Consider the following 27,915-nt stretch of genomic DNA (forward strand, 5'->3'; position numbering starts at 1 on the left):
GGCAGCATGGCCTTGATGGAAGGTTAATCAACCCTCAATTAACCCATGGACTGTTGTTGGGTTGTTTTAGGATTGTTTAACCCTCCAACAAGGCCTGTCACCCGGGTTAAGACAACACAACAAGCCGTGCCTGGGTGGCGATTGTACATGGCATACACCACCTCATAAACAAGCCACTGTGGCTTGTTTAAGGAGCAAATGATATAAAACAGCAAAATAGAGATGGTTGCTAGATACATTACATTTGTAGCACCTCAATTATATATGCTAAAAACAGAAAATATATTGCACAGTTTCCAACACTGCCCATGTCCCTCTGCTGACTGTGCTGCATCAACAGGGTCCATCGCTGGCTCAATAGGAAGCTAACATTTCCTAGGGCAACCATGGAAATGAACCGAAACCCTCATTTCTGGAAACAGACAAATCAGTGAAGCGCCTTTCTGCAAGCCCCACTGCTTTGTTTGGTATGGTTGGGCACCTCCAGAAGGCTCTCACCCCAGCAGAGGGCCCCCTGACAGGAGCCCCTGGACCTACTCCTCCTCTTCACAATTGCAGCCTCTTCTTCCCTCGCCTCTAGCTCTTGGGGTAAGGAGTATCAGTAGATGCTCATAGGCTCTCTGCCTGGGAAGTAAACTGATGGTAGCAGTGATGACGAGAAGGAGCAGCAGCAGCAGGCAGAAATGCTGGGGAGAGATGATTGCTTCTCAGTGAGGGAGAGTGGCTCATTAAAGATGACTTGCCCAAGGGCCCTCCAAAACCTGGAGCTGACACTAGTCTCCTACAGATTCTTTCACCCAAAATGTTGCCATGTTAGGACCCCTGTTCATATGGAGGCCTCACATACAGGCTACTTTATCACTGCTGGCTACCAAATTAAGAAGGAAAAGTAAAAAAAGGAGTAGAATGAGGAAGTGAAGGTGCCAGTCTGAACTCACTAGGGAACCTGCCCAACTTTTCAGAGGGGAAAATGCTGCCTAAAGATAGTTCTACATGGAAACAAAGTTTGTTTGCTGTTGTTTTTAAATCACCAGCTTCCAGATGAATGGATGTGTATTGTGCAGGCAACTCTTAAAAATTCCCTCCCTCCATAGCGGGATCTCCGTAAAACAATACTAATAAAAATGGAACTTAAGAAATGTCTCAAATGTGAGAGAGTTCTCATGTTGTTTTGAAAAAATGGTTCTAACAAACACTCAGCTCAAACCTAATTAACATTGCACAGAAAATTTTCATTACTGTTGGTAAGTCACTTACAGAGAAGTCACTGTGAACTTCTGTATGAAGGTCTGGTTTCCTCTAGGGACAAAAATGCTGACTTCTGAAACAAAAGTTTTCTTACAGCCTATACAAAGCTTTCTTTCTCTCCAGACAATTCAGTTGTCCTTTATTTTTTTATCCTTCATTTTTTTATTCTTTATTAATACAGTCTATTTTGTTCCAAGATCAGGGTGACATCACATATTTTACCATCTGCTTACAATAAAAGCTAATCCTACCAAGAAACACTTCTGAAACCACACCTGCCATCTGACTCAATTCTGCAATCAAGGCTATTCATTTAAAATATTCATACTTAATCTTCTGAAAACAAAGACAAATTATGAGCCTTTTCACACATTAGCCGTACTGAATTATCATTGTCTAAATGAGACACTACTACAAAATAAGGAAGTGTAAACCACTCTGGGGAAAAACTAGTATTTCCAATAAATTCTAAAGGCAATGTGTTTTTGTTGAAGAGCAGCAACAGGGACATGAATGGTCTACCTGGTCTAAATGGTCTACCTGGTCTACCTGGTCTTTAGACCAAACCTGGTCTAAAGCTAAACGGGATCTAAAAATTCAGTTCAATCCAGCAATTCTTGGTACTGAGCTGCAACCATCCTAGTCAAAGAATATTGTATGAAAGACCGGCTGATCATCTGCAAAATCTAGGGGCTCTTCACACAACACAACAACCTACCGTCTACTGCATGTACCACAGTGAGGTTGCAGCATGACCACAGTTTTCCATATGCAACCCCTGTTCAGGAATTGTTGTGTCATATGAACCCAGGAAGTATGGGTTATGTGAAGGGTGTTCAAGCCTCCTATAATGCAGGTTCTTATGACATGACAACTCCTGAGTGGGGGTGGCATATGGAACCTGATGCCCATGGGCATCATGGTTTATTGTGGGTTAAATAACACATGATGACCCATTGCATAACATCCAAATCCGGTTGAATTATTCAGCGGAGTTCTACTATATCTTCCTTCAGCAGCATAGGAACCTTCTATTCACTTTCCAAATCTTTTATTCAAGAGAAGAAATCGACAAACAAAAATCACTCTAGCTATAGCCACACAGCATTCTAAGAGATTAAAGGGCAACTTAATGTAGCCAACAAACACTTTTGAAAAGTTATCCTAAAAATGAACAATCAACCATTTGACGGTTAATGCAAAACAGAGGAGTATTCTTACCTTAGCAAGCTGTGCATTTACCCATTTTGTGAATGTTTTCTTTTGAACATCTTCCCTTTCATCTGTAAAACAGAAAGTACAGTTATTTAGTTAATGTTACTAACTAAGGTGTTAATATTTGGTTGTTGACCAGTTTTTGTGTGTGTGCAGGCTACAGCAGACTTCCCCAACTTGGTGTCCTCAAGAATTTTGGGCTTCAATCCCCAGGATTCTTGACCACTGGCCATGTTATCTGAGGATAATGGGCACTGAAACCCAAAGCTTCTCTAAGGCACCTGGTTGGGAGGGGGGTTGTGTTACAAAGATGCAAACAATATTTTTTTTAGAATGATGCTTAAAATCCTGATTCAAACTGTGGTTCTCTATAGTTATTTTCTAATTAAACTCGCAGAACAATTAAAGTTGCAATCTATGCACACTGACCTGAGAGTAAGTTCATTGAACTCAGTGGGACCTATGTCTGATTGGCATGCATAATGACATGACTGAAACTAAGCCAGTAAGCTTTTGAGCGTTAGTCTTGCAATATGTTAGATAACTGATTTGGCTTTAGGTTTGGGAGATGTGTGTACAGATAGCCATTCCCTACACCCTGAAAAGTAAGGCCTAAGAATGTGTGTGATATTCAAAGGAGTTCAAATAGAAGAAACTTGTGATGTTATTCTAAGTAGGTTATGGGAATCATTCATTATGAATTCATAACACTAGTATTTTAGGATTCAAGCTATTAAAAAAACCCACTTCCATTAACTAAACATTTTCGTTGACAATCAAAAGGAGATTATTAAATATAATCATATGAATACGGGTTAGTAACTATACATTTTTTCAGTCATAACCACTATTTTAGTGTTCTTTTTCAGCATAGTTTAGTCACTGGCAAGTATTCTTAAAGCCATTTGTCTGAAGGTTGAACTATTAAAAATTAAAAATACTGGGTACCTTTACGATGACACAAATGCTGGCATAACACACAGAGAATTTATCTTAGCTACCTTAAAGCACTATGACTACATCACTGGCCACCAGGTATAGCTCAAGAAAAACATGCTGTCGCTTCCTAGGGCTTACTATGAAGCAAGTAAATGACTCAAAAAGTTGTTATTGTACGTTCGCCAAAGAATAATGTCCTCTGAAAATGAAAAATGATTGCCACAGGAGCCAGATTTTTTTAACGAGGCTTGAAACACCTGTCAATTCTACTTACTATAAGATGGCAAAGGGTGGGAAAAAGACACTCATGCATTTTTTTAAAAAAAAGATAAGCATGTTTACAGGGAAGATAAGGATGGATGGATAGATAGATAGACAGACAGACAGACAGACAGACAGACACACATGCTTATTTTCCCTGTAGCAAGATGCTTAGGCCGTGTGGAAGGAACTGTTGGATAGCATACATTTCTATCTGTAGGAGGAAATGTGGCAGTTTCGTATAACATATTACCCAAAAACATGCAGTCATACATACCTCCTACCCCACCTCTACATAGCTAATAACATTTGAAGCTGCCCTTAAGATATTTGTACATGGCCAGTTTTTCACCTAGGCTTCCACAGCATAAGTCATCCAAATCTGAAGTAAGCCATAGTATCAAAATATCTGGAAAGATGGACCTCACATTATTCAACAAAGCAGCAGAAATCTCATATTTAAAACTAGAATTCATAACAGCTTTATATTACTCTTTTTTTAAAAAAATCAGTGAATACACTGAAGCGGTGTATGTAGCAGCCAATTCATTTTAAGCTAGAGCTTTGTAAACAGTCCTGACTGTGCACCTTCATTTTGATTGCGGAATATCGTGAATGTGATTGTTGCAGGGAATAGGTGCGTTAGGACCAGGAGCACTTCTGATCCAGCCATGTATTGAACTGGAGGCCTTCACATCTGCTGTCCTGTGTGGTGACCCACAAAACTACAACTTGGAGCATCTGCCCAAACTAAGGGCTGGCAGTGTCTGGGGGAGGCTTAGGGGAGTATGATTCTGTTTGCAAACATGGTGCACACTCCCTCATGCACCTTGCTTCCCTGCAAAATAGTTGCAAGTTTTGCTACTGCCATCATGGCAAGAAATTCGTTGGTGGCAGACCCAAAGTGGGTGCCTCAAAAACACCCATGGGCCATATGTTGCCCACTACTGGCCTAGACACAGAGTATTCTCAAATCCTGAACTAGTCCTGCCCATCCAGGCTGCCAATGGACCTTCCTGGATGGAAATGGCTTCATGTTTCAGGTAAGACTGCCTGAGCAATAAGGTCGTTCTGATTCAAGTGTGTTACTGAGTAACCTTTGGTTATCTTTCAGTTCTGGTTTTGGGTTTGTTCCCTTAGTCCTAACCTAACCTTTGAACTAGTCCTGCCATCTGATTAGCCATAATAATCTGCCATATACAGATCATTGGCCCATTCAGTTAAGTGTAGGGATTTTGGAGGAATCTGTTTAGGGGGTTGATATCTACAAGTTTTCACCAGTTTGCCCTCGCCCCCTGCCCAGACTCCAGACTATGCACCTTCAAGCTGGCCTGGTTCATCATGCAATGCGGAGGGGCCAGCTTAAGGTTTTCCACTTTTTCTTCTTTGTGCAAATCACAGGTGTAAATATTCATGGAAATCATGATTTGTGCAAAATTGCAGCCATAAATATATTTACACTTGCAATTTTGCACAAATCGCAACTCACAGGAGGAAAAAAAGTGCAGCAAAGTTCCTAAGTTTCTGGAATCTGGCCCACCTCTTGGCTCGCAAATGTGAGCTGAGTTAGCAGTGCCACAGGGATCCATTGAGCCAAAAACAAACCAGATTCGCCAGCCCTAGTTCAGTACTGTCTACATTTTGGCAATGGCTCACAAAGTTTCAGACAGGATTCTTTCCTAGCAATGGAACAGGTTGCACTCTTGTTATTCCAGCAATTCAGGCTTTTCAAAAATTTGACAAATGCTTCGGTTTTAGGTTCCTCATATTCAAGACAATATTTTAAAACCTCTTGGGGGTTTTCGAAGCTGAATGTTACGTCAAAACCCAGCATCTTTCCAGGTCACAGTTCATAGGGATTTTTCTCTAGGAAACACAAGATAGCATCAAGCTAATGGTGGTAATCACAGAGGGAAGACATGATTCAGAGAGTTAATCAGGGGATAGAGCATAAAGGATGCACAAGTGGCCAAGACAAGGATACTTAGTAAAATGTAATCAGCATCCAGTACATCTAGAATTAATGATGGGTGGTTAACAGACAATGGTCATAGATACGTAGTATTTTACAGTTGTAACCTTTCAACCTCATGTAAAATCTTCATATTTTCCTCAAGTCCTGAAAATACACTATAATTATCTCTTCAATAAACTATTTTAGACAAAGCAAAGCAGGGGGGTGTTCCAAGGAAACCAATAGGTAATCTAAAACCTTACAGTTCTGGAAGGGGGCAGTTATAGTTCATGGGAATTTCGACCACTGCTTGTCTTAGGATCTCTATAGCTTACAAAGTGATTTCCTGTGATTTCTTCCTTTTGCTTCTCCCCTTCCTCCCCACTCTCTGACTTCCACCATTGCTGGGAGCATGTATGTTTGCTCTCTTGCTCCTACCTGTATAATGGAATACAAAATGGACTAACGAGAATCTATTTTGAAACTCTACACTGTATCTGCGTTTTATATGCAAAAAGGTTTGTGAATAAAGCCATGTGACCTCTCCTTTATTAAAAAGGGGTGTGGACTCCTTTTATTCTAAAATAGCCTTGTGAGCATGTGTGACAGGTAAATGCTCATTCTGCTTTGCCTTTTGCTTTCCTCTGCTAATTGCCTTTCTAATAGGAGGCATCATTACTAAATAATCTCATCAAGGATTAATCCTATTTGAGGATAATAATCCCATTTGAGGATAAAGTAAGGACTGAGCCAGTGGGAAGCAATAGGAAATAGGATATTCCCTTGCTTCTTTTTAGTAAAAAGTTAAGCTGTGGGAAATGATACCATTGCTGATCTCTTAAAATAGGATGTGAATTTGTTAGTTCCTGTCCACTTCCTTCTTGCTCTTCTGGAGTGAATTTTGCAGTCCTTTCCTTGTCAGATTTAACCACACATATGCCCCATTGCTAACCATGGTTAATGCAAGCAAGGATTCCCATATTAGCTGGAACAGCCTCCCCCAACCTGGTGCCCTCTATTATTATTTATTTATTACATTTGTATCCCACCTTTTTTCCTCCAAGGAACCCAAGGCGGCATACATAATGCCCCTACCCTCCATGTTATCCTCACAACAACCATGTGAGGTAGGCTGGGCTGAGAGTCTGTGACTGGCCAAATGTCACCAAATGGGTTTCCACGGCCGAGTGGGGACTACAACTCAGATCTCCCGACTCCCAGTCCAACACCTTAGCCACTACACCACACTGGCTCTCTAGGTGTTTTGAACTACAGCTCCCAGCATTCCTGACCATTTGGAACGCTGGCTGTGAGATGAAGTTAGGGATTAGATAACTCCCTGCAAGTTCGCTGAGCACTGCTCAGACCGCAGTGTTCCGGGAGTTGTGCTGGCTGAGTGCTTGGCAATGCACACTTTCTGGGGCCTCCGGTAAGTGTGCAATTTCTCCGACATGCCATTGTGCTAAAAATAAATAAACCTACAACAAATAAAATTGAGAAAAACAGCAGTGACTAAATACAATCCATCATATTCACTAGAAATGATAAAAATAAGACCAGCTTAAACTATGCTCTGAAAAGCCTAAGCAAATAAAAAGATCTTCACCAGGAACCAAAATGATATCTGAATTTATTCCAGAGCAGTCCACAAATTGGGAGGGGGGGACCACAACCAAAAGACCATTTCCTAGTCACCACCTGTCTAACTTCAGGTGGCAGGAAAACATGGAGGAAGCCTCTGAAGATGACTGCAATGTTTGGACAACTTCATGTCACAGAAGGTGGCCTGCAAAGACTCTTAACCAAAACTTATTAGGACATCATAAGCACTTACCAAAACTTTGAATTGTTTTCAGAAATGGAGAGAAATTTCTGAGAGAAATGAAGAAAAGAGAAGGCTAAGGGGAGACAGAATGATAATGGAACCAATTACCTTGGGAGATCATGGGCTCTCCCACACTAGAGGCATTCAAGAGGCAGCTGGACAGCCATCTGTCAGGTATGCTTTAAGGTGGATTCCTGCATTGAGCAGGGGGTTGGACTCGATGGCCTTATAGGCCCCTTCCAACTCTACTATTCTTTGAGTCTATGAAGTTTCTGGAAAGTCTTCAGAGGGAAACCCACATACAATGCATTGCAGTAGTCCAATCTGGACATTACCATGGCACAGATATATGTTGCCAGGCTGTGTCCAGGAAAGGTCCAGATGAATCCCCAAGGAATGGTATCTTAACTTTATCTGGATTAAGCTTCAAAGCTTCAATTCATTGGCCTTCCAGTCTATCACTGACTGCAAACACCAGTTCAGTACCTTCACCGCTTTATCTCAATCTGAAAAAGGAGAAAGGTAGGGCCGGGTGATTAGAATTCACTCAAAATCTCCGAATGAACTCACTTGACAGTTACAGGAAGATGCTAAAAGTCAATTCAACTTCAATACCTCCTAGTAACAACTCCCAGGATGTCCCAGAATTTCGTTCTCACTCACATTATCATTCCCAACAAGGTTTCCCTACTTATGGTGCACTTTGATCAGGATTAAGTAGGTTGCTCTCTGGAAGGCTGGTTGGTTGGTCTTCTTGCCAAATGACAGGATATGAAAAGGATAATATTTTGGTTTCTTCCAGCTTTATCAAAATTTTAAGCCACACTATGCCAAGGCTAGAGGAGGAAAAAGAATGTTTGATTCACTCTGACCCTGAGGGGAAAGAGCTACTCATCCTTCTGAGTTGTCATAATATGGTTTTGTTGTTTGTAAAAGCTGAAGGGGCTTTGTTACTACGTATACATACTTAAACAAAATATATATTCTAGTTATCTTTGGGTATTAAATAATTATTTACTCTCTTACCTGCATTTTGTTCTACTGCCAGCAATATTATCAACTACTCATTTGTGCTCATTAGAATATTTTGTGTGACTGAGGCTTCATGGTAGCTATATTTATGCTCCAATAATATGTAAAACCCCAAAGTTCTTTAATTCCTATTTGGGGGGAATTAAGTAACTGGGAGCTGGAACCTGAAGAAAAAATATTGTTTAAGACCTCCTTTCATGCCACTCCATCATATTAGGAATTGCTTGGCAGAAGCAGTAACAAAATCAGTGGCATGACAGTAACAATTGTTCCAGTATAGTTTCTTTGTGGAAAGGCCTGCATTCCAAATTCAAATTATGTGTTCATGGAGTAGTCAAGTGAGACAAATGATGAAAGAAAGGAAAGAAAAAAGTATATGGGAAGAATGGCCCAACTTTTTATCACTGTCATCAAATCCAACGAAAGTGCATTTTCAAATGAAATCTGATTATGACCACATCCAAATTATGTTTTCTCACTCAATGCCTAAAAAAAAAAAAATCATACTGAATATTTATCACAAATAACACAAAGGAAGTCAAAGTTAGTAAAGACTGAAAGAAACTTACAAGACTATTGATTTTGCTAGTCTTGTCATGTCAAGAAAGTATATATGGAAAATCCATCTTGTAATTTCTTGTTTTGATGGATTGATTTTTAATGCCGTGTTTGTGGCACTCTCTGTTTAGGTGATTACTGAGGCTTTATATTAGATCTAGTGGTGTGTCAGTTCGAGGATTCACATATAAAAAAGCAATGCATAGTTTTCTTTTATATGCGTGGCTGACACGGACTCCTCTCCAATTTTACAATCACTCATTTTCTAAGTACAAATTAAATTCATGATGCAAGTAGGTCTATTAATTAAAATTACTTTTAAAATAGCCTGAGTTTTATTTCATACCATTTTTAATCTTACAATCATACATTGTCTTAAAATTGCTCTCTATCTTAAGATTACTCTAAAATTTACAATAGAGAATGCATTCCAAAGGTTATTAATTTAAGGTTCTTAATTTAGAAAGACTACAGATAAGCACAGGCATTAATGTAGCAACATGCATAATGTTTCAGCAATATATGAGCTGCATTTTATCATTAGCTGTACGACATTTGATTTATTTCAACTATCATCTGTAGCAAATAGATGCAGTTTGTTCATACAAGATAAATCATATGTGAGAAGCTAACTCCAAAAAGCATTAATTATACAATTGGCAGCTCTCTGGGTTAGCTCTCACTCTGGGTTGGCATCAAGGGTATGCACAGTTGGACATCTGCTGAGGGCCCACACTGCCAATAGCCCCCTGGAGTTGGTCCTCTTCTCCATTAGTACCTTTCCCCCTGTAGCCTAAACAATGGTGGCTGAGGAGCAGTAGATGCCGCTGCCTTCTGGCTTACCGGCTCTCTGCCTGTCAAGCAAACGAACCAGCAGGGGCCATTATGAGAAAGAGGATGATAATGGCAGTGGGAAGGTAGGTTCAATGAGGGAATGGGCCATTGAGTGTGTCTTGCCCAAGAGCTCTCAAAAGCCTAGAGCTGGCCACTGCTCTCAGTGAGCCTACTCATATCCTGTGGATCTTCCAATATGGAAGTGGCAGATTTGACATATTGGTTTATTCTAGAGTCAAAGTCTGAAATTGAAGGTGAAGATACAAGTAAAAGTAACTCAAACATCCACCTGCGGAATGATCTCAGTTTTGCAACTTGCTTTACACACATACTTCTCTGCGAGTTGAGTGCTGGTGCAGTTGTCAGCTGTGTACAGTCGTGTGAAAAAGAAAGTACACCCTCTTGGAATTGTATGATTTTACATATCAGGACATAATCAATAATCTGTTCCTTAGCAGGTCTAAAAATTAGGTAAATACAACCTCAGATGAACAACAACACATGACATATTACACCATGTCATGATTTATTTAACAGAAATAAAGCCAAAATGGAGAAGCCATGTGTGAAAAAGTAAGAACACCTTATGATTCAATAGCTTGTAGAACCACCTTTAAAAGCAATAACTTGAAGTAATCGTTTTCTGTATGACTTTATCAGTCTCTCACATCGTTGTGGAAGAATTTTGGCCCACTCTTCTTTACAACGTTGCTTCAGTTCATTGAGGTTTGAGGGCATTTGTTTATGCACAGCTCTCTTAAGGTCCCGCCACAGCATTTCAATCAGGTTGAGGTCTGGACTTTGACTGGGCCATTGCAACACCTTGATTCTTTTCTTTTTCAGCCATTCTGTTGTAGATTTGCTGGTGTGCTTGGAATCATTGTCCTGTTGCATGACCCAATTTCATCCAAGCTTTAGCTGTTGGACAGATGACCTCACATTTGACTCTAGAATACTTTGGTATACAGAGGAGTTCATGGTCGACTCAATGACTGCAAGGTTCCCAGGTCCTGTGGCTACAAAAAAAGCCCAAATCATCATCCCTCCACCACTGTGCTTGACAGTTGGTATGAGGTGTTTGTACTGATATGCTGTGTTTGGTTTTCACCAAACGTGGTGCTGTGCATTATGGCCAAATATCTCCACTTTGGTCTCGTCTGTCCAAAGGACATTGTTCCAGAAGTCTTGTGGTTTGTTCAGATGCAACTTTGCAAACCTAAGCCGTGCTGCCACATTCTTTTTAGAGAGAAGAGGCTTTCTTCTGGCAACCCTTCCAAACAAACCACATTTGTTCAGTCTTTTTCTAATTGTACTGTCATGAACTTTAACATTTAACATGCTCACTGAGGCCTAGTAGAGTTTGAGATGTAACTCTTGGGTTTTTTACAATTTCTCTGAGCATTGCACGGTCTGACCTTGGGGTGATTTTGCTGGGATGTCCTCTCCTGGGAAGATTGGCCACAGTCTTGAATGTTTTCCACTTTTGAATCATCTTTCTCATTGTAGAATGACGGACTTTAACTGTTTGGAAATGGCCTTATAACCCTTCCCAGATTGATGGGCAGCAGCAATTGCTTCTTTAAGATCATTGCTGATGTCTTTCCTCCTTGGCATTATGTTAACACACACCTGAATGCTCCAGACCAGCAAACTGAAAAAAACTTTGGCTTTTATAGGGGTGGTCATACTTGCTGATGATCAATTAATCACGGGCATTTGATTAGCAGCACCTGTCTGCTACTTAGCAACTTAATTCCTATGGAAGCAGTAAGGGTGTACTTACTTTTTCACACATGGCTTCTCCATTTTGGCTTTATTTCTGTTTAAAAAATCATGACACGGTGTAATATGTCATGTGTTGTTGTTCATCTGAGGTTGTATTTACCTAATTTTAGACCTGCTAAGGAACAGATGATTATTATGTCCTGATATGTAAAATCATACAATTCCAAGAGGGTGTACTTCCTTTTTCACACGACTGTATTTCACTAGAATTGGGCCGTTGCTTTATGCTTCATGTTGATACAAAAATTGCAAACGTAGTAGCAAAACCACTCTGAGCAGAGGTGCTTTGGGGATGTCTAGGTGCTAGCATGTTCTATTTCAAATTGGACCACGCTTCTGTCCTGACCACAACTGGGATCCTGTGGGGCACAATGGATGTCTGAGGGCGGGTTAATAAAGTCAGACTGGGTAACAAGATCTTTGACAGAACAAATTACCTGGCTGAAGCTGACAGGGCTTGGAGAAAACTTGAGCCTTTTACCCATCTTGAGATAGTGTACTCTTTCAACTGTTACCCTTTCCTGAAGAGTGGAGAGTTTTAAATGGATAGCTTTGCACTCTGCCACCTCTCCATCAGCTCCCACCTGATGCGTTGCCTGCGCTGTGGGAAGGCAACAGAGAGCATGGGAACCATGGTGTAAAGGCCCTTAGCAGAATCTAATTTATTTTAATATTGTATTGGTTTTCTATGCTCTTTTAACTAGTTTTATGTATTATATTGTATTTAATGTTGCTCCCCGCCTCGATCCAGAGGGAGAGGCAGGTAATAAATAAATAAATAAATAATAATAATAATAATAATAATAATAATAATAATAATCTGGCTCAGGAACATCTGTTTCTGGGGATCTCTGTTCGAGAAATTCTGGCTCAGGGATTCCTGATTGACAGGTGCAGCTCAGGCTCAACATTTTCAAACAGTACTGATTTCCTGACCCAACTGGTTTCTCTGTGTCAAAGTCCTGGCTGCTGCTCTGGGTTAAGGTCATGACAACTGAAAACTGTTCTTCAGAGCACATCGCAGGACAGCAAAAAGTTTGCTATTAGTGTATGTAGTGAAGAGGCTGTCCAACTTGCACAGACCATTCTTTAAGTCAATGTATCTGTCTTATCCCTGAATTTTCCAGGTCCATACCTAACAGTCTGTCTACTCCACTGCACTATTCTATGCTATGCACTCAATTGCACTATGCCATAGGACTCAGTTATAATTCAGAAGAATTAGATTTTGTGTTTTAAACCTTTTACATTTTTAAAGCAGCATTTACAGAGGCTCCCATTCAAACCCGTTTCCTGACCAAGCTTGAACTGCTTGATGAAACTACACCATGCTCATGCTCTGGGCTAGAATATACAACTATAAATTAAGCACTCACTAAAAGGCCAAATTAAATTATACCATTCACTTAATTATAATCATAACTGGAAAAGGGAGACAGTAGGTTGAAAAAAGAAGATTTAACTTATAAGAATAATGCAGAAATAAACTAGTGAGAAATAAGAATAATAATGGCAAACTAGAAGATTTTGCATTGTGTTTCCCCACAGATATAAAAAGACAAACTTAAGAGAAGCAAACTCCTATGGGTCAAACGACTCAAAACTGAAAAAACTGCTCATGTAGACATTGGAAACATCTACTATAAAAAGCCAAAATGCATGTGTTACAACCATTCATACAGCGGTAGAGTACAAAAGAGCCTTCTGTAATTTTGTTGACAGAATACAATAGCCTCTGAAATGTGGAAATGAATTGAAGAGATTAAATTTATTAACTCTCTTTGCATAAATACTTTGTTCACTTTAAAACTTATCTGAAATATAACAATTTGATTATGCACCAGCTGTAATAACATTTAACATAACATTTGAATTAAGACAACAAGCAAGAGTGATGTTTGATTTTTTAAAATTATTTTTATTTCTAATTTAAAACTTCAGAAGATGTGGGGTTAAAAAAAAAAGAAATTTTTTTCAATGCCAGTCTGGATCCTAAGAGGAAAACACACACTTGTCAATCTTGAGAGAATGCAATTATTATGAATAAAATAGTAGCTAAGAAAAGTCAGTATTTTTCCAAATAACTTGGTTTTCTGTGTCCTTCCCAAAACTAATTAGCACACAGACAATTTTAATCTGCTGGACTGACTCCTATTTTTATTTCATGTGACCCAATTAATTTTTGCTATTTAATTTGATCAGCAGCTGTGACACATATCAGTAGAAAAAATGTATTATTAATGAGGATATAATATAAGCATACAGTAACCGCCCAGAGAGCTTTGGCTATTGGGCAGTATAAAAATGTAATAAATAAATAAATAAATAAAGTGAAGAGCAAAGTATATTTTTGTTTGAACAATACATAAATGCTCTTTTCTCACATTCTAGCATGGACAGAGGATAGTGTTTGATCTGGATTCTACCTATGTCTGATGATGCGAATGGGGGAAAATGAATCTCTGCTTTCATATGATCTTAAAATAACAGCTCAGAAACTAGGCCAAACTGAAAATGTGAGGGAAAAAGTAGAAGGGAAAGTATTTGAGACAAGCACTTGTGTTTTCTTTATGTGCTAATGTACACTGACTTTAGGAGAACATACTTAAGGCTGACGTCCTACATACACACATATCAAGAAGTCAGTCATGGAATACGACTGCACTGTAAAAGAAGGACTTCAAATAAAAGGCTTGTCTGTTTCTAATCCAAATGAATAGCTACCTTTGACTAAACTTCTGACGTATTTCCATTCACAATTCTCGATTATTTCATCAACTCTTCATTATGACATTTTCTTTAAAGTAATACAAAATAATGACAAAATTGATTCCCCCCCCTGAAAACACAAACTACATGTCCTGCATATCTAATTTATTTATTTATTTATTACATTTTTATACTGCCCAATAGCCAAAGCTCTCTGGGCGGTTCACAAAAATTACTCCCTATTCCATCTCTAAAATTATTATTCAAGAATAAATAAATAAATAAATAAAGGAAAGGAAAAGAGAGAGTGCAGAAGAGACAACGCCATACTATATTAGAACAAGAGTCCATCTAGTTCAGCATGCAGTTCACATAGTGGCCAACCTGCTGTTGACCAGGAACCCACAAGCAGGACATGGGTGCCCCAGCACCTTCCTACCCATGTTCCCTAGCAACTGGTATAATATATTGGCTTACTGCCCTGATACTGATATTAGTAAATCCTAAATCCTTATGACAGAAAATAATCCCCCCAAACTAAGGTTTCAGAACTAGGGTCCTATTCTTATAAGTTATCCTCTCATTTAGTGCTGTGTCTCCTCAACTTGATTAAAAGTGGACTTGAATCATATAGGAAATTATTTTCTGTCCGAGTTCCAGTTTTTTAAAACTCACAATGTCAAGAGGAGCATAATAAATAGAGTGGGCATTTATGCATCACCAAAGAAGATGGCAAAAGAGTATGAGTTGCATAAAGTTTCCATACTAATTTACATGAAATAAATGCAAATTATATGATGATTCATCTTTAAACTGGACTTAGAAAGAACGACCCTTCAAATAAAGGATGCCTTCGAGGATGATCCAATGGCAGCCTTTCAAATAGGGGACTTTCCTCTCTAAGGGAGGACACACGGCCACTCTAAAACCCCATGAACAAGCTCCTAATCTTCCACTTTGAATCCTACATCAAATATCAACAACAGCAGGTTGGCAGATGGTAGGTTCCACACCAGCAATCTTAATGCACCTTTCTTCTCCCCAAGCATTATTTAGGTCTTCAGGGTTTGTTTTTTTAATGTGTTTTTATGCATTTATACTTCTTTTACTAAGATTTTTTAAAAACCTTTGGTCTCATTCTGTTTTCAACTTTTAAAAGTTCTTATATTATGTTTTATTATATTGTTTTATTTTATGGTTTCAAATTTTGTGTACTGCCCAGAGAGTTTCAGCTGTTGGGTGGAATACAAATGTAAATAAATGAATAAAGTTGCCAACTTATGATGTGACGGTGGCAGCAAAGCCTTGCGGGCACTCATGAAATTGACAATGCCAACATGTTTCCTCTTTCAAGGACAAGAAACATATTTACCTTTTTTAGAAGATGTATACTTTGCTTTACGAGAAAGATCAGGCAGTAGGGAACATCCAGAACCGGTGGAACATGCTTTCCTTCTGACAACTGTGACTTCAGTCCCAGCATCTCTAGTAGGAAACTGACTGGACACATCATCCCTTTTAGGAAGGGCACATCTACAACATAGTCCCAGTGTCAGGTGAGAAAAAATGCTACACTGGATGGTGCTATATAAATAATAAAATAATAATAATAATAATAATAATAATAATAATAATAATAATAATAATGGATTGCCAACTCTGCCTTTTTCTGCCACTTGCTTTCCAGCAGGAAAAACCAGCAGCAGTTCACAGGATCACAGTGAATACCTCTACAAGAGAACCTCTCCTTCAATGCTTTCTGAGACAATCCTGAGAGGCATGGACCCCTTGCCCTGACTTACTTCCCTGCAGTGAATGCTTGCCTCCTTGGCAAAAATAATTCAGCGGAAGCAATAGGCCTTTCTTTCAACAGGCAGAGCTGCTGCCATCATGCGGACCCTAGGCCTCAGTGTTGCCATGAAGTCAGGGCATACCTCTATTACTCAGCTCAAGTTGTTTAACAAAATATTACTCTTTTGATATTGAGCTACAATGAAAATTGATTTCACTCCCTTTGCAGGAACATGAGCTCCATCTGACGAGTGTTTTATTGCACGCTCATTACTGGGCATTCACGGAGTTTGAGCAGGTCCCTCACATGACATCATCTGCCTCCCACACGCCTTCCGTCCCTTTTGGCCTTCCTTGTACAACAAAAAAACCCCACCTCATTAAGTTCGATTTTTAAAAAACTTGGATCGCTGCTCTCTCCTGCTGTGTGCTTCGTGCTGTGTTCTGTATTTCCTCTTTTGAAAAAAGGAATTAACTGAGGAATGAAAACACCGGCTGAGAAGCAAAGGTAGGGAACGTGTTAACCCCCAGTGTGATGGAGCTTCATATAAAGGGCTACGTGGAAGAAAAAACTGTCATATTGCTCCAATACAAATTTGATAAGAACGACAAACCTTTACTGTTATTTTAATGCTGAGATAACAACCTTATTTTGCAAACACAACACAATCTGAATGTACAGCAAACCCCTCATTAAAAACAGATAGCTTTTTCATTTCCAATACTACTTCTAAGCATTTACAGTCAAGTTAACCCCATTTAACTGGCATTCATCTTCAGAGGAAAGTCAGAGGGAAAATCAAATTTGGTTTTACTTTAAGTTTCAGCAAGATGCCTTTGAGGTCTTTTCAGTGAGTATAAAATTAAAAAAAATGTATTCCACAGGGCAGCAAGGACTTGAGGCTAAATATAGTCCTGTAACATACATAAAATCATGCTGATGTATGAAGAGTCCAATGAATGAATAGAGCTTTAAAACTAAACTTAAAGCTAGTGATGGGCTCTTAAACTGTCTAACACATGCACACAGATAATTCTGTCACTCATTTGATGGTACAGCTCCTGAACACTTTATCTCCTGACCTTCAGTTTGCTCCTTCTGTTTCAGCTCTTAAACATTTATTAAAATTTTATCTCTTCCCTCTCTTCTACACTTCCCCTTATAACTCTAATCTTACTTTAAGTTATGAGTATGCATGCAAGATATGCATTTTTTCTTTTTCTTACAAATCCTAGTAATGTTAGACACCTTAGAAACTAATGAGAACCACCATCATCAGTTCAATTCAATTGTTATTGTTTTAACCCAGGGGAGGACAACTTGTGATCCTCCAGAGGTTTTGATCTACAATTCCCAACACTCCTATCCAGTATACACAATGGTGAGGGATTTGGGGAGTTATTGTTCAAACCATCAAGAGTGCTACAAGTTGCCCGCCCCTGTTTTGCCATTGGTTACTGCAATCAGATGCTAGCTAACGCAACCCAGATAGCAAAAACTACTATAGGATGTAATTAATTCTCACCATCCAGACTTTTCTCTGACCACTCATATACATTACATACCCTTGCTTAAATTGTTGAAAACCTTTTTCATGTTGGACTCACATAACGTTTATTTCAAATACATAAAATATTCAATTAACATTGAAAACAGCAAGTCTGTTCCATGAAATGTCTATTATGCTTCAAGACTTCCAGAAATACCACATAATGCACCAACAAAAATTGTATTGAATTAGCCAAGATTATGATAACTTTCCCACAGTGGAGTCTTATTTTTCCCCAGAGAGTAAAAAAGCACCTGTCACTACATACTCATACCCTTACAATGTTCTTTCAAGTTTTGAAAGATAGGTTATATTGTAGAGGTGTATTATTTAAACCTACTATGGATGGCGATATTTCACACATGGTAACAGAGACGTACAAGGAGATTACAAATAGCCCATGAACAATATAAATGTGCGGTATAACTTGCCATAAAATGGGATGTATGTTTTCAAATTTACAAAGAATTTTATATACATTTATACGCTAAGAGATATGACATAATAGTGGTATGTTAACAAGAACGTTAATACCAGAGCAGAGAATGAAGCAACACAGAAAACATTTAGAGTGCAATCCTATGCATGTTTAGACAAAAATAAAGTCCTACATTCCCTAGCATGCTGGCTGCAGAATGCTATGAATTGTAGGACTTGTTTCTGTCTAAACATGCATAAGAGCGTGTCTTTAATTACTTTAAAAATAGGCAATCTCAAGTAATTTATACTGGCAAAATGGCTATGCGTAGCATACTGCTTCATAGTTTCCTTATTTTATTTTAAATGGCAGAACTGTAGCCATGGCAGTGCAATACTATACATACCTGTTCAGACGTAAGCCCAACTGAATTCAATGTGATCTACTCCCAGGTAAGTATGTGTAAGATTATAGGTTAAATCTGAAATCTCAAAACAACATAGTTTCTCTCTTTTCAATTTTATTATCAATTACTTAAAATTGCTTCTTTTTCTCTTTTTGCTGTGCCACTGAAATTTCTTCATAAATCCCATTTCCAAAGACCAATTTTCATCTGCCTGGGGGCTCATTCACTGACAAAAGATCAATCATTTACAATACCTTCTTCTGAAAGTGAAGTCAGTAATAGTTTTATATTACGGTCATTCTCCAAAGTTCTCATTTACTTATCACATGAAATCTTAAGTTATTTCCAAAACATGCTTTCCTATACTCTGTGGATTGTTAAATCTCATCCCCTTTGCTTTAAATTGGATAAGAATGTGCAAAGTACTTTGCACATTGGAAAATGTTATAGAAATTAATAATAGGGAGCTTGAATACAAAATAATAGGAAATTAATAATAGGGCACATGAAAGGCATAAATTGAGGGAGTAAATGGAATAAACCAAGCAGCATCCTCTATTGCTCGCTCTGGGCAATTATGCAGATTGAGCCCAGAGGAAGACAGCAAGTGAACAGGCAACAGTGTCCTGTCCAAAGGGCCCCAAATCTTAGAACTGGCAGATTATAGGTTAGATTAATATTATAGTTTAGATTAAGTGCGTAAGTACATGAAGAGCCTACTTCTCACTAGGTTTTGTTAAATCCTTACTAGGTTTTGTTAATCTCAGACTTCTGAAACATATGCTTTTTCATAACAAATTGTTGGGTTCCTAAAATAATGTCAGGTTTAGCATTCTACAGCACCGGATTTTGCAATTCAAGTTGGGGAGCAACAATTTTCTGTCATTTTCAGTTATTATTCCTTCACATTTCCATTTTGTTCGTGCTTGAAGTGAAGAACAGAACACAGTAGGTCTTTAAATGTTTTCCGTTTAAAGAAAACAAGGCTAGTAATAAAAAGGAACTGTGAGAAATTCACTTCACCTGTAAAAATAATCAATTCAGTGTATCAGAACATGATGCCGGGGGTGGGGGTGGGGTGAGCGAAGGGTTTCTTTTTAAAAAACACGTACTTCAAGTCACACTTCTTATACTTTTAAAAAAGCCACTTTCGTGTTTAATAATATTTGAAGACAAACCAGGTTTACCAAATTCAGACATGGATGGGGCTCTGCTGACTATGGGGGTAAGAACATAAGAACATAAGAAGTGCCCTGATGCTGGATCAGACCAAGGGTCCATCTAATCCAGCACTCTGTTCACACAATGGCCAACCAGCCATCGGCCAGGGATGAACAAGCAGGACATGGTGCAACAGCACCCTCCCACCCATGTCCCCCAGCAACTGGTGCACACAGGCTTACTGCCTCAAATATTGGAGATGGCACACAACCATCAGGGCTAGTAGCCATTGATAGCCTTCACCTTCAGGAATTTATCCCACCCCCTTTTAAAGCCATCCAAATTGGTGGCCATCACTACATCTTGTGGTAGTGAGTTCCATAATTTAACTATGCGCTGTATGAAGAAGCACTTCTTTTTATTTGTCCTGGATCTCCCAACAATCAGTTTCATGGGATGACCCCAGGTTTTAGTATTTTGAGAGAGGGAGAAAAATGTCTTCCTATCCACATTCTCCATACCATACATAATTTTGTACACCTCTATCGTATCTCCCCTTAGCCTCCTTTTTTTACAAGCTAAACAATCCCAGTTGATGTAAGCTTTCCTCGTAGGGGAGATGCTCCAGCCCCTTAATCATTTTAGTTGCCCTTTTTTGCACTTTTCCCAGCTCTATAATATCCTTTTTTAGGTGTGGTGACCAGAAATGTACACAGTATTATAAGTGTGGTCACACCAGGGCTGTGGAGTCGGCACATAAAACCTCCAACTCCGACTCCTTTAATCATGGCACCTCCGACTCCTTTAATTATATATCGATATAGGAAATAAATTTCCTATATACTTCCCACATCGACTGCAAGCACGCAACTTTTTAGTACCCTAACCTGTTAAAGCCCAGGTCTAAAGGCTATAGCTAAGACATTCTGTTTTTTTTAATTTTATTTATTAAAGAAGCCCCAAAATGAAAACAATGAGGTTATATTTTTATTTATTTATTTAATTGAATTTATATCACCCCATAGCCGAAGTTCTCTGGGCGGTTTATCAAAAGACTATAGAGTATAAATTAATAGGATATGAAACTATAAAAGAAAATCAGGAACAACTTTCTATACTAGTTCAAAAATCTAAAGTGTATACTTCGATATCAAAGTCAAAACTACAAAAAAGTAAAAAACAATTGAACACCTAAAACAACTTAACAAATGACAATTTTAAAAGAAATGAACTCAGGTACATAAGTAACATAAACCTTTTTTGAGATTAAAGTATCATTTGAATATAAAATTCAAGTGAATATACATTTAATGAAATAAACATTATATTGTAGAATATTGAAGACTAACATATTGCTCTTAGAAACAGTATTGCTTCTGCCAAATCCTCCCTCATAGAGGCCCTTAAATCTGATTTGACTATTTTCAGTGCCAAAAACAGTCTTTCAACACTGACTTGGGTGGGTGCCATTTCTGTTACAGTTCTAGCTGCATCACAAATAACCACTGGATGAACTAGGATGGCTTTTTCTATAGTCAGTTTTGAATTGGCTGGAATCCAGGACAATCTTGGTTTTCAGTGACATATCGCAACTCTATATACAATTTAAAAGTATTAGGAGTCGGAGTCGGTACATTTTTACCAACTCTGACTCCAGTGACCCAAGAATTGCTTCCGACTACGACTCCACAGCCCTGGGTCACACCACAGATTTGTATAAGGGCAGTATGATACTGGTCGTTTTATTCTTAATTCCTTTTCTTCTAATGCCTACCATAGAGTTTGCCTTCTTTACAGTCGCCGCACACTGGGTAGACATTTTCATTGAGCTGTCCACCACAATCCCAAGATCTCTTTCTTGTTTGGTCACTGCTAGCTCAGATCCCATTAAGTTATACTTGAAGGTGGGTTTTTATTTTTTTGCCCCAATGTGCATCACCTAACACTTGCTTACATTGAACCACATCTGCCATTTGGATTCCCACTCTCCCAGCTTGGAGAGATCCCTTTGGAGCTCTTCACAATCCCTTTGTGTTTAAAAAAAACCTTAAATAATTTGGCATCATCGGCAAACTTGGCCACCTCAGTGCTCACTCTTAATTCCAGATCATTTATGAACAAGTTGAAAAGAATCATTCCCAATACCAATTCCTGTGGCATCCCACTACTTACTTCCCTCCATCGAGAGAATTGACCATTTATTCCTACTCTCTGCTTTCTTTTCTTTAACCAGTTACCGATCCATAAAAGGACCTCACCTCTTATTCCATGACTACTAAGTTTATTCAGGAGTCTTTGGTGGGGCACTTTATCAAAAGCCTTTTGGAAATCGAAGTAAACAATGTCCACCGGATCACCCCTGTCTACATGTTTCTTGACACTCTCAAGAATTCTAGTAGATTAGTGAGACAGGACTAGCTCCTACTTCCATTACTCAGGCTCTTCAGGATATGAAGAGAGATTCCACAGACCACAACATTGCTTGCCCACTATGGACTGCTGCACACTTCTACTTCTTAGCCTACACACAAAATGGCAGAATCATGGCAATTTCTCCCCTAACACAGGCCTAATCTACACCTACCATTTATCCTAAGGGTGGACTCGAGGTCGTTGAGGTCCAAATGACACACAGCTGATCCCGGAGTGAACCAGGGATGACAATTCAGTTTTCTCAGGATACTTGGGACTGCTTTTGCCCCTTTTTTCTTCGGTCTTGGGACAATCCTGAGGTCTACAGGTGGTGTGGCTCTCCCTTCCGGGGTCCTCCCTCTTCCCCACAATAGCTGGGGCTCAGGAAATGGGCATGGAACTGTGCAGGGGGAGTCTGTGGGCATTGGGGGTGAGTGCGAGAGCATATTCACCATGTTTGCAATGGCTCTTGCCATCTTCCAATGCTGAGTTTGTTGTATGTGTGTTTAAAAAACTGTACCTTCATGCAGGATCATGCTCCTGCTGTTGTGAAAATGTCTCTGCTTCTAAAAAAAATGGCGCCCTGGAACAGCCCGCCTTTACTTCCAGGAAAACTCACTGGCGTGTGGCCCCTGAGGGATGATCCTGGAAGTGTAAAACCCTCCTCACTCCCAGAAGGCCTCCAGGTGTAAATTAGGCCACAGACTACTTAAAAGGAGGGCTCTGCATACATTTGTCATAGATAGTGGCATCACATGACAAGATCTTTATCTCTCAAACTAAAATGTATATTGACTCTCATAATGTGATGTAGCAGCATGTTATAAATTCCCCTGCTCTCCCTCCTCCATATCCTGGGCTTAACAGGGCATACCTGTTCCAAAACTTTAAGTCTTCAACTTTAATGGCAACCTCTTATCACACAACCTCCAGAACATCTTCTCCTGCTAAATAGCATGCCTTTTGCAGCTTGTTCCTAAGCTATGCCTCCTCCTTAACCTCTTCTGCTATATCACAGTACCAAAGTATTTAAATTCATGCACTTTGTGAAGGGATTTATTTCCTATATTGAACTAATTTCTTACTGCCTCATCCTTCTGAAATGCTCTTTGCCCTCTCATTTTTATGCCACCTGTTAAAAACCTACGATTCCTCTTTATGTTCAGAATCGAACACAGTATTGCATACATTGTACATTCCATGTTGCATTTAGGTAGCTTCTTTTGGTTAGCACAGGAACAGGAACGGACTTCACCCCTCTATGGCTCAGTTCAGACGTTAGTCAACGCAGTGTGAAAACTCCACTCAACAGTTGAGTTTTTAGGGGGTATTCTCCACACATGTTCTAACTCCACTGTTGTGTGACTGTGGGCTACTGTGTAGTTGAGCAAAATCCATCACAACATTTGATTGACAGTTCCTCCATCATTGAGAAACATGTTGTCTGAACTGAGCCTATATCTATTAATTCTCCTGAGAACTGAGTGCTATGTCATTAATTCTCCTGAGAACCAGGGTTGATTTGATTTAAATCAAATTGATTTAAATAATGATTTAAACCGCTTCTCCAAAGGACTCAATGTTAATGATTTAAATCACTGTTTAAATCACTAGTGAGGAAGCTTCTATTTAATCATTTTCAGCAGAAGTACATTACTATTTAATATAACATTTCATGATGTGCCACCATACAGGCTTTTAAATTGCACTAATAAGATTGTTGAAGAAGAAAACTAAGCAGAACAAACAACAATATTAACAAAGCAAACACATGCATTTTTGAATGGTAAACTATTTCAGTTTTTAGATAAACGTAAAGTTTTTCAAAAAATAAAATGAAATTTGGCAATTTCAACCGCAGCAGGTACAGAAACAAAGTATTCCCAAATAGAATGCTAGGTTTTTCCCTTTTGCGGTGAATACATGCAGTAGAAATTTCCTCAAGAGTCAGAATTACATGAATATGTTCTGTTCACTTTTGGTTTCACTTTCTATTCCCCTCCCCTATCCCTTGCATTTATATTAAGACTCCTCCTCTTTGTTTAGATTTATTCCATCTCCCCCAATTATGGTGCAAAGATCGATAAATAAGGAGACGAGACAACAACAGCTGGATTTAAACAGGGCCACATTTTATTAAATGATCTGCAAGATGGGGTGAATCCTACCAGGCATCCAGCATGGCCTGTTGCCAGGCCCCTGAAGTTGGTCGAGCTATTCGTGGCCCAAGGGTAGGCGCTGCGTCTTTCGCCTTCCTCCAGGCCTGCCCCTTGTGGGGTCAGGGGACCTTCTTTGTCACGCCCTATCTCAGGCCGTCCAGCTCTGAGTGGGTGAGTAGGGTCGGCCCCAAAGGTAAGTCTTATCTCCCAGGCAGGCCGTGGGGCTCAAAGCTGGGAGCCTCGAACTTACCAGTCACTGTGAACAGTGCCTTGTGAATGCTCACCATTGCCACTCACATTCTGGATCCCCTTACCTAGCGCCAAATAGCAAAATGTGACCAAATTAGCAACAGATGAACCTAATTAATACACCCAAACTATCTCACAGTGTCGAGTAGGTGAAAAAACTCCTGCACAATTCAGTACAGGAGTAAAAAAATCCTACTCGGCTCCAAATGGCAACCAGCAAGCCCACACTGCCTACAAGGAGGGAGGGAGGGAGCCGCGCAGCAAAGAGGGGGAAGGGGGGGTGATCCCTTTATTTAAGGGCTCTATAACCCCTCCCCTCATGTGGCACCATACCAGCCCCCAGCCAATGATGGCTGGACACGTCTCCTCTTTCCCCTGCCCACAAACGCCTCCCCACGCCCAGGCCATGCTAGGCATGGCAGAATGGCCATTGTCTCTACACTGACCTTATCTATCTTTGCACTCAGAGAGAGGCAAGGCCTTAAGAGAAGGGGGGAGCATACACTTCTGTACACATACTGCAGTGTAGAATAGGACTGATCAGGTTACCTCCCATCTTCATAAACTGCTGTTAAGATATTCATAGAATAGAATTAGGAATTATATAATTAGTATTCATATCTTTGTCCTAGCCTCTTTTTTTAACTAATTAAGGCAATTTCAAAATCTAAATTTAAAAAATGTGATTTAAATTTTAAAAAATCAATTATTTTTATTTATTTATTTTAAAAAACCATCTATTTTTCTCAACCACACTGAGAACTGAGTCAAAGGACTATTACACAGGAGTACATGGACTCCACTGTTACAGAAGCTTTAGGCATGCTGGTTCCCTGACATGTCTATTGTATGCTATGGATTTAATTGGCATTACCCCAACACCTTGACAGAAGAAACCATAAAAAGAAATGTATCCCAACAACCAAAAACAACAACAACTGACAAATTGAGGTAAGTTACATAGTAAAAATAGGACAAAATAAAGCCAACTTTATGTCTTCAAACAAACAAACAAAAAACCTACTTGTTATATCATTCAAACACATAATATAATACCTTGGCTTCAAATCTGGCTGCTAGAAACTTTGTTAAAGTTCTAGAATTGCTTCTTCTTTGATTAAAGGTAATTGTCATAACCTCATTGCCCTGCCACCACCCAGTCAGCTAATCCACGAGGGTAGCATTGAAATGAGGGTATCTTTGAAATGACCAATCAAAAGCTCTGGCAGGAAAAATTGACCAATTCTGAAGTCTCCCTGCCTCCCAGATTGTTCAGCAAAATCAAACACTACCTGAACACTCTTGATGACACCTTTTGATGTTGGTTATTATTCTACACTACTACATATAGATGTAAATCAGTCAAGAGGCAAGAAACCTCCCTGAGCCTGTTAGTTGCCAAAACCAAACTACTGTTTCCTTTGTTTTTTGACCCATTCTCTGCTGCACTCTGGAGTCTCATGTTTCTAAGGCCAGTGTTTCCCTTTGTGCTTTCTGACTGTACCACCTCATCACTGCCCAAAGAGATCTGTTGAGAATGCTTTATCATCCCTGCTAAAGTGCCCATTGAGTCCTAAAGCTGGGTTCCATATGAGTAAGAATACAGTCACTCTGTAACCTCTTTAAGCCTAAGGGAGCTGATTAAGAACTGAGCTTAAGGTATTGGGAAGCAGCGACCAAAAAGGCTCAAGCAGAATGTACAATTTTTGAATTGTATTGGAAACTCCAAGGAGAAGCTCAGTCTAAATCTATTTTAACCATATCATAGTATCTCAAGGGTCCCTAAATAATAATGATTTCCTAAGCACCAAGCAAAATCTGGGGTTCGATGCACACCTCTGATATGCACATCATCTCTGGTAAAGGTGCCCCTAGGCCCATCATTGGCTGTTAAATGTGTTTACGTGGAAGTTGTGTCCATGTGAATAAGGATGTATGACAATATCACGTAACTACTGACTCAGAATGTTACCTAAAGCTGATAGGTGATAATAACTCATGTCATTTTAATTTACAGTCCAATATTTACTTTTAAAAAAGACAGGGACTCCCAAGAACATTAATATGTACATTAACTTTTATTCTTATATTCAATGATCAAATTACATTTTAATGTAACAACTACATTTAAAGTAGCAACTCATCTTGTGAAGCCACCTGAAACTTCCTTGGTTACTATTGAGTCAAAACATTACAGAAGACTAATCAAAAAGTAATAAAAAAGCCCAAAGAATATGGTCTCATAGAGAGTAAGAAAATAATTTGATCTTATAAACATGGAATCTGAATGGAATGGTTACAGTATCTGTGAGAAATTAGGCAGATTATATTCCTAACTAAATGTCTTGAGCTGCTTCCAACTCATAAATAAGACATTTTGATAGTAACTATATCTGGTTCCTTGCCACAACCACTACAGAGAATAAAGCCTACTTCCATTTCCTTTTTGTATTGCTGCAATTTCTGAGTAATGAAAAAAAAGTGCCTTTTAAAAAGACTCAAATACTTTCCCATTCTACAGCACATCATAATATACAATTACCAAAAAGACAATGAGCATTAGCTACTGATCAAGCTAAAATGTAGATGTAATTATACTTGCAATATTTGGGGGGGGGGGGGTTAGCAGCCCTAGTAATGGCAAAGCAATGCAGTGCAAACTCTCATAATGAAGCATAACTGCAATTATTTCCTTTCAAAAGGGATGAATAACTTGATAAGAGCCACAGCCTTAGGAAATAAAAAGCAAAAAATGCACACAAAGAAAATACTAAAATATTTAAACATCTTTATTAATATTGGGCTTTAATCCTCCTTGCTTGTAATTGTGGTACTTAATATTAAAATCAACAGGACTACCTGTATTTTGCACAAGTGCAGACACAAAAGACTAAGAAATCAAAACTTAATATGGTTCAACTGCTTCAGTGCGTTGACTTCAAGGATCTAAGCAGTTTAAGTGTGCAAAGGATTGCAACATAAGGGTACAAAAGCAAAGACTCCAAATTTTAATCCCCAACTATTCCAGATTTGTTTTTAAATAATAAATTTATAAATAATAAATTCCCTATAGATCATAGATGTTGAACTGTCTGAACACCTACATTAAACCAATACAGAAAATGTACATATAATCTCATTTTTTCTGCAGTACTTAGGCTAACACATTGGTTTTTGTTTAATTAAGCAACCCCCAAATAATGTTGAAATGTTTTAAGACTGGGTGACCAAAATGGATATGTCACTGTAAGGTCATGGACATTAGTGATTTGATATATAAAACGCCAGACACCCAAAAGTCCAAAACTGGGAAATCCCAAAGCTCCAACCTCTTACTGAATAAAAAGCATTTCTTGTCCGCCTTTGCAATCTGTCACTTTATTAAGCAGCTCTTAGAATGTCAGTGCCA

The 27,915-nt window shown here is 39.0% G+C and overlaps 1 protein-coding gene across 4 annotated transcripts in view; it reads right to left on the minus strand.

The window, feature by feature from the left end:
- DMD (dystrophin) overlaps nt 1-27,915 on the minus strand; it is a 1,279,927-nt gene that overhangs the window by 987,670 nt on the left and 264,342 nt on the right. For all 4 annotated transcript variants that reach the window (XM_063126497.1, XM_063126496.1, XM_063126495.1 and 1 more), the window contains exon 2: nt 2,470-2,531. In XM_063126497.1, the coding sequence (XP_062982567.1) occupies nt 2,470-2,531 (62 nt within the window). The remainder of the gene's footprint in view (nt 1-2,469; nt 2,532-27,915) is intronic.

The sequence above is a fragment of the Elgaria multicarinata genome, chromosome 5 (assembly GCF_023053635.1).
Source record: "Elgaria multicarinata webbii isolate HBS135686 ecotype San Diego chromosome 5, rElgMul1.1.pri, whole genome shotgun sequence".
In the NCBI taxonomy this organism is placed as follows: domain Eukaryota; kingdom Metazoa; phylum Chordata; class Lepidosauria; order Squamata; family Anguidae; genus Elgaria; species Elgaria multicarinata.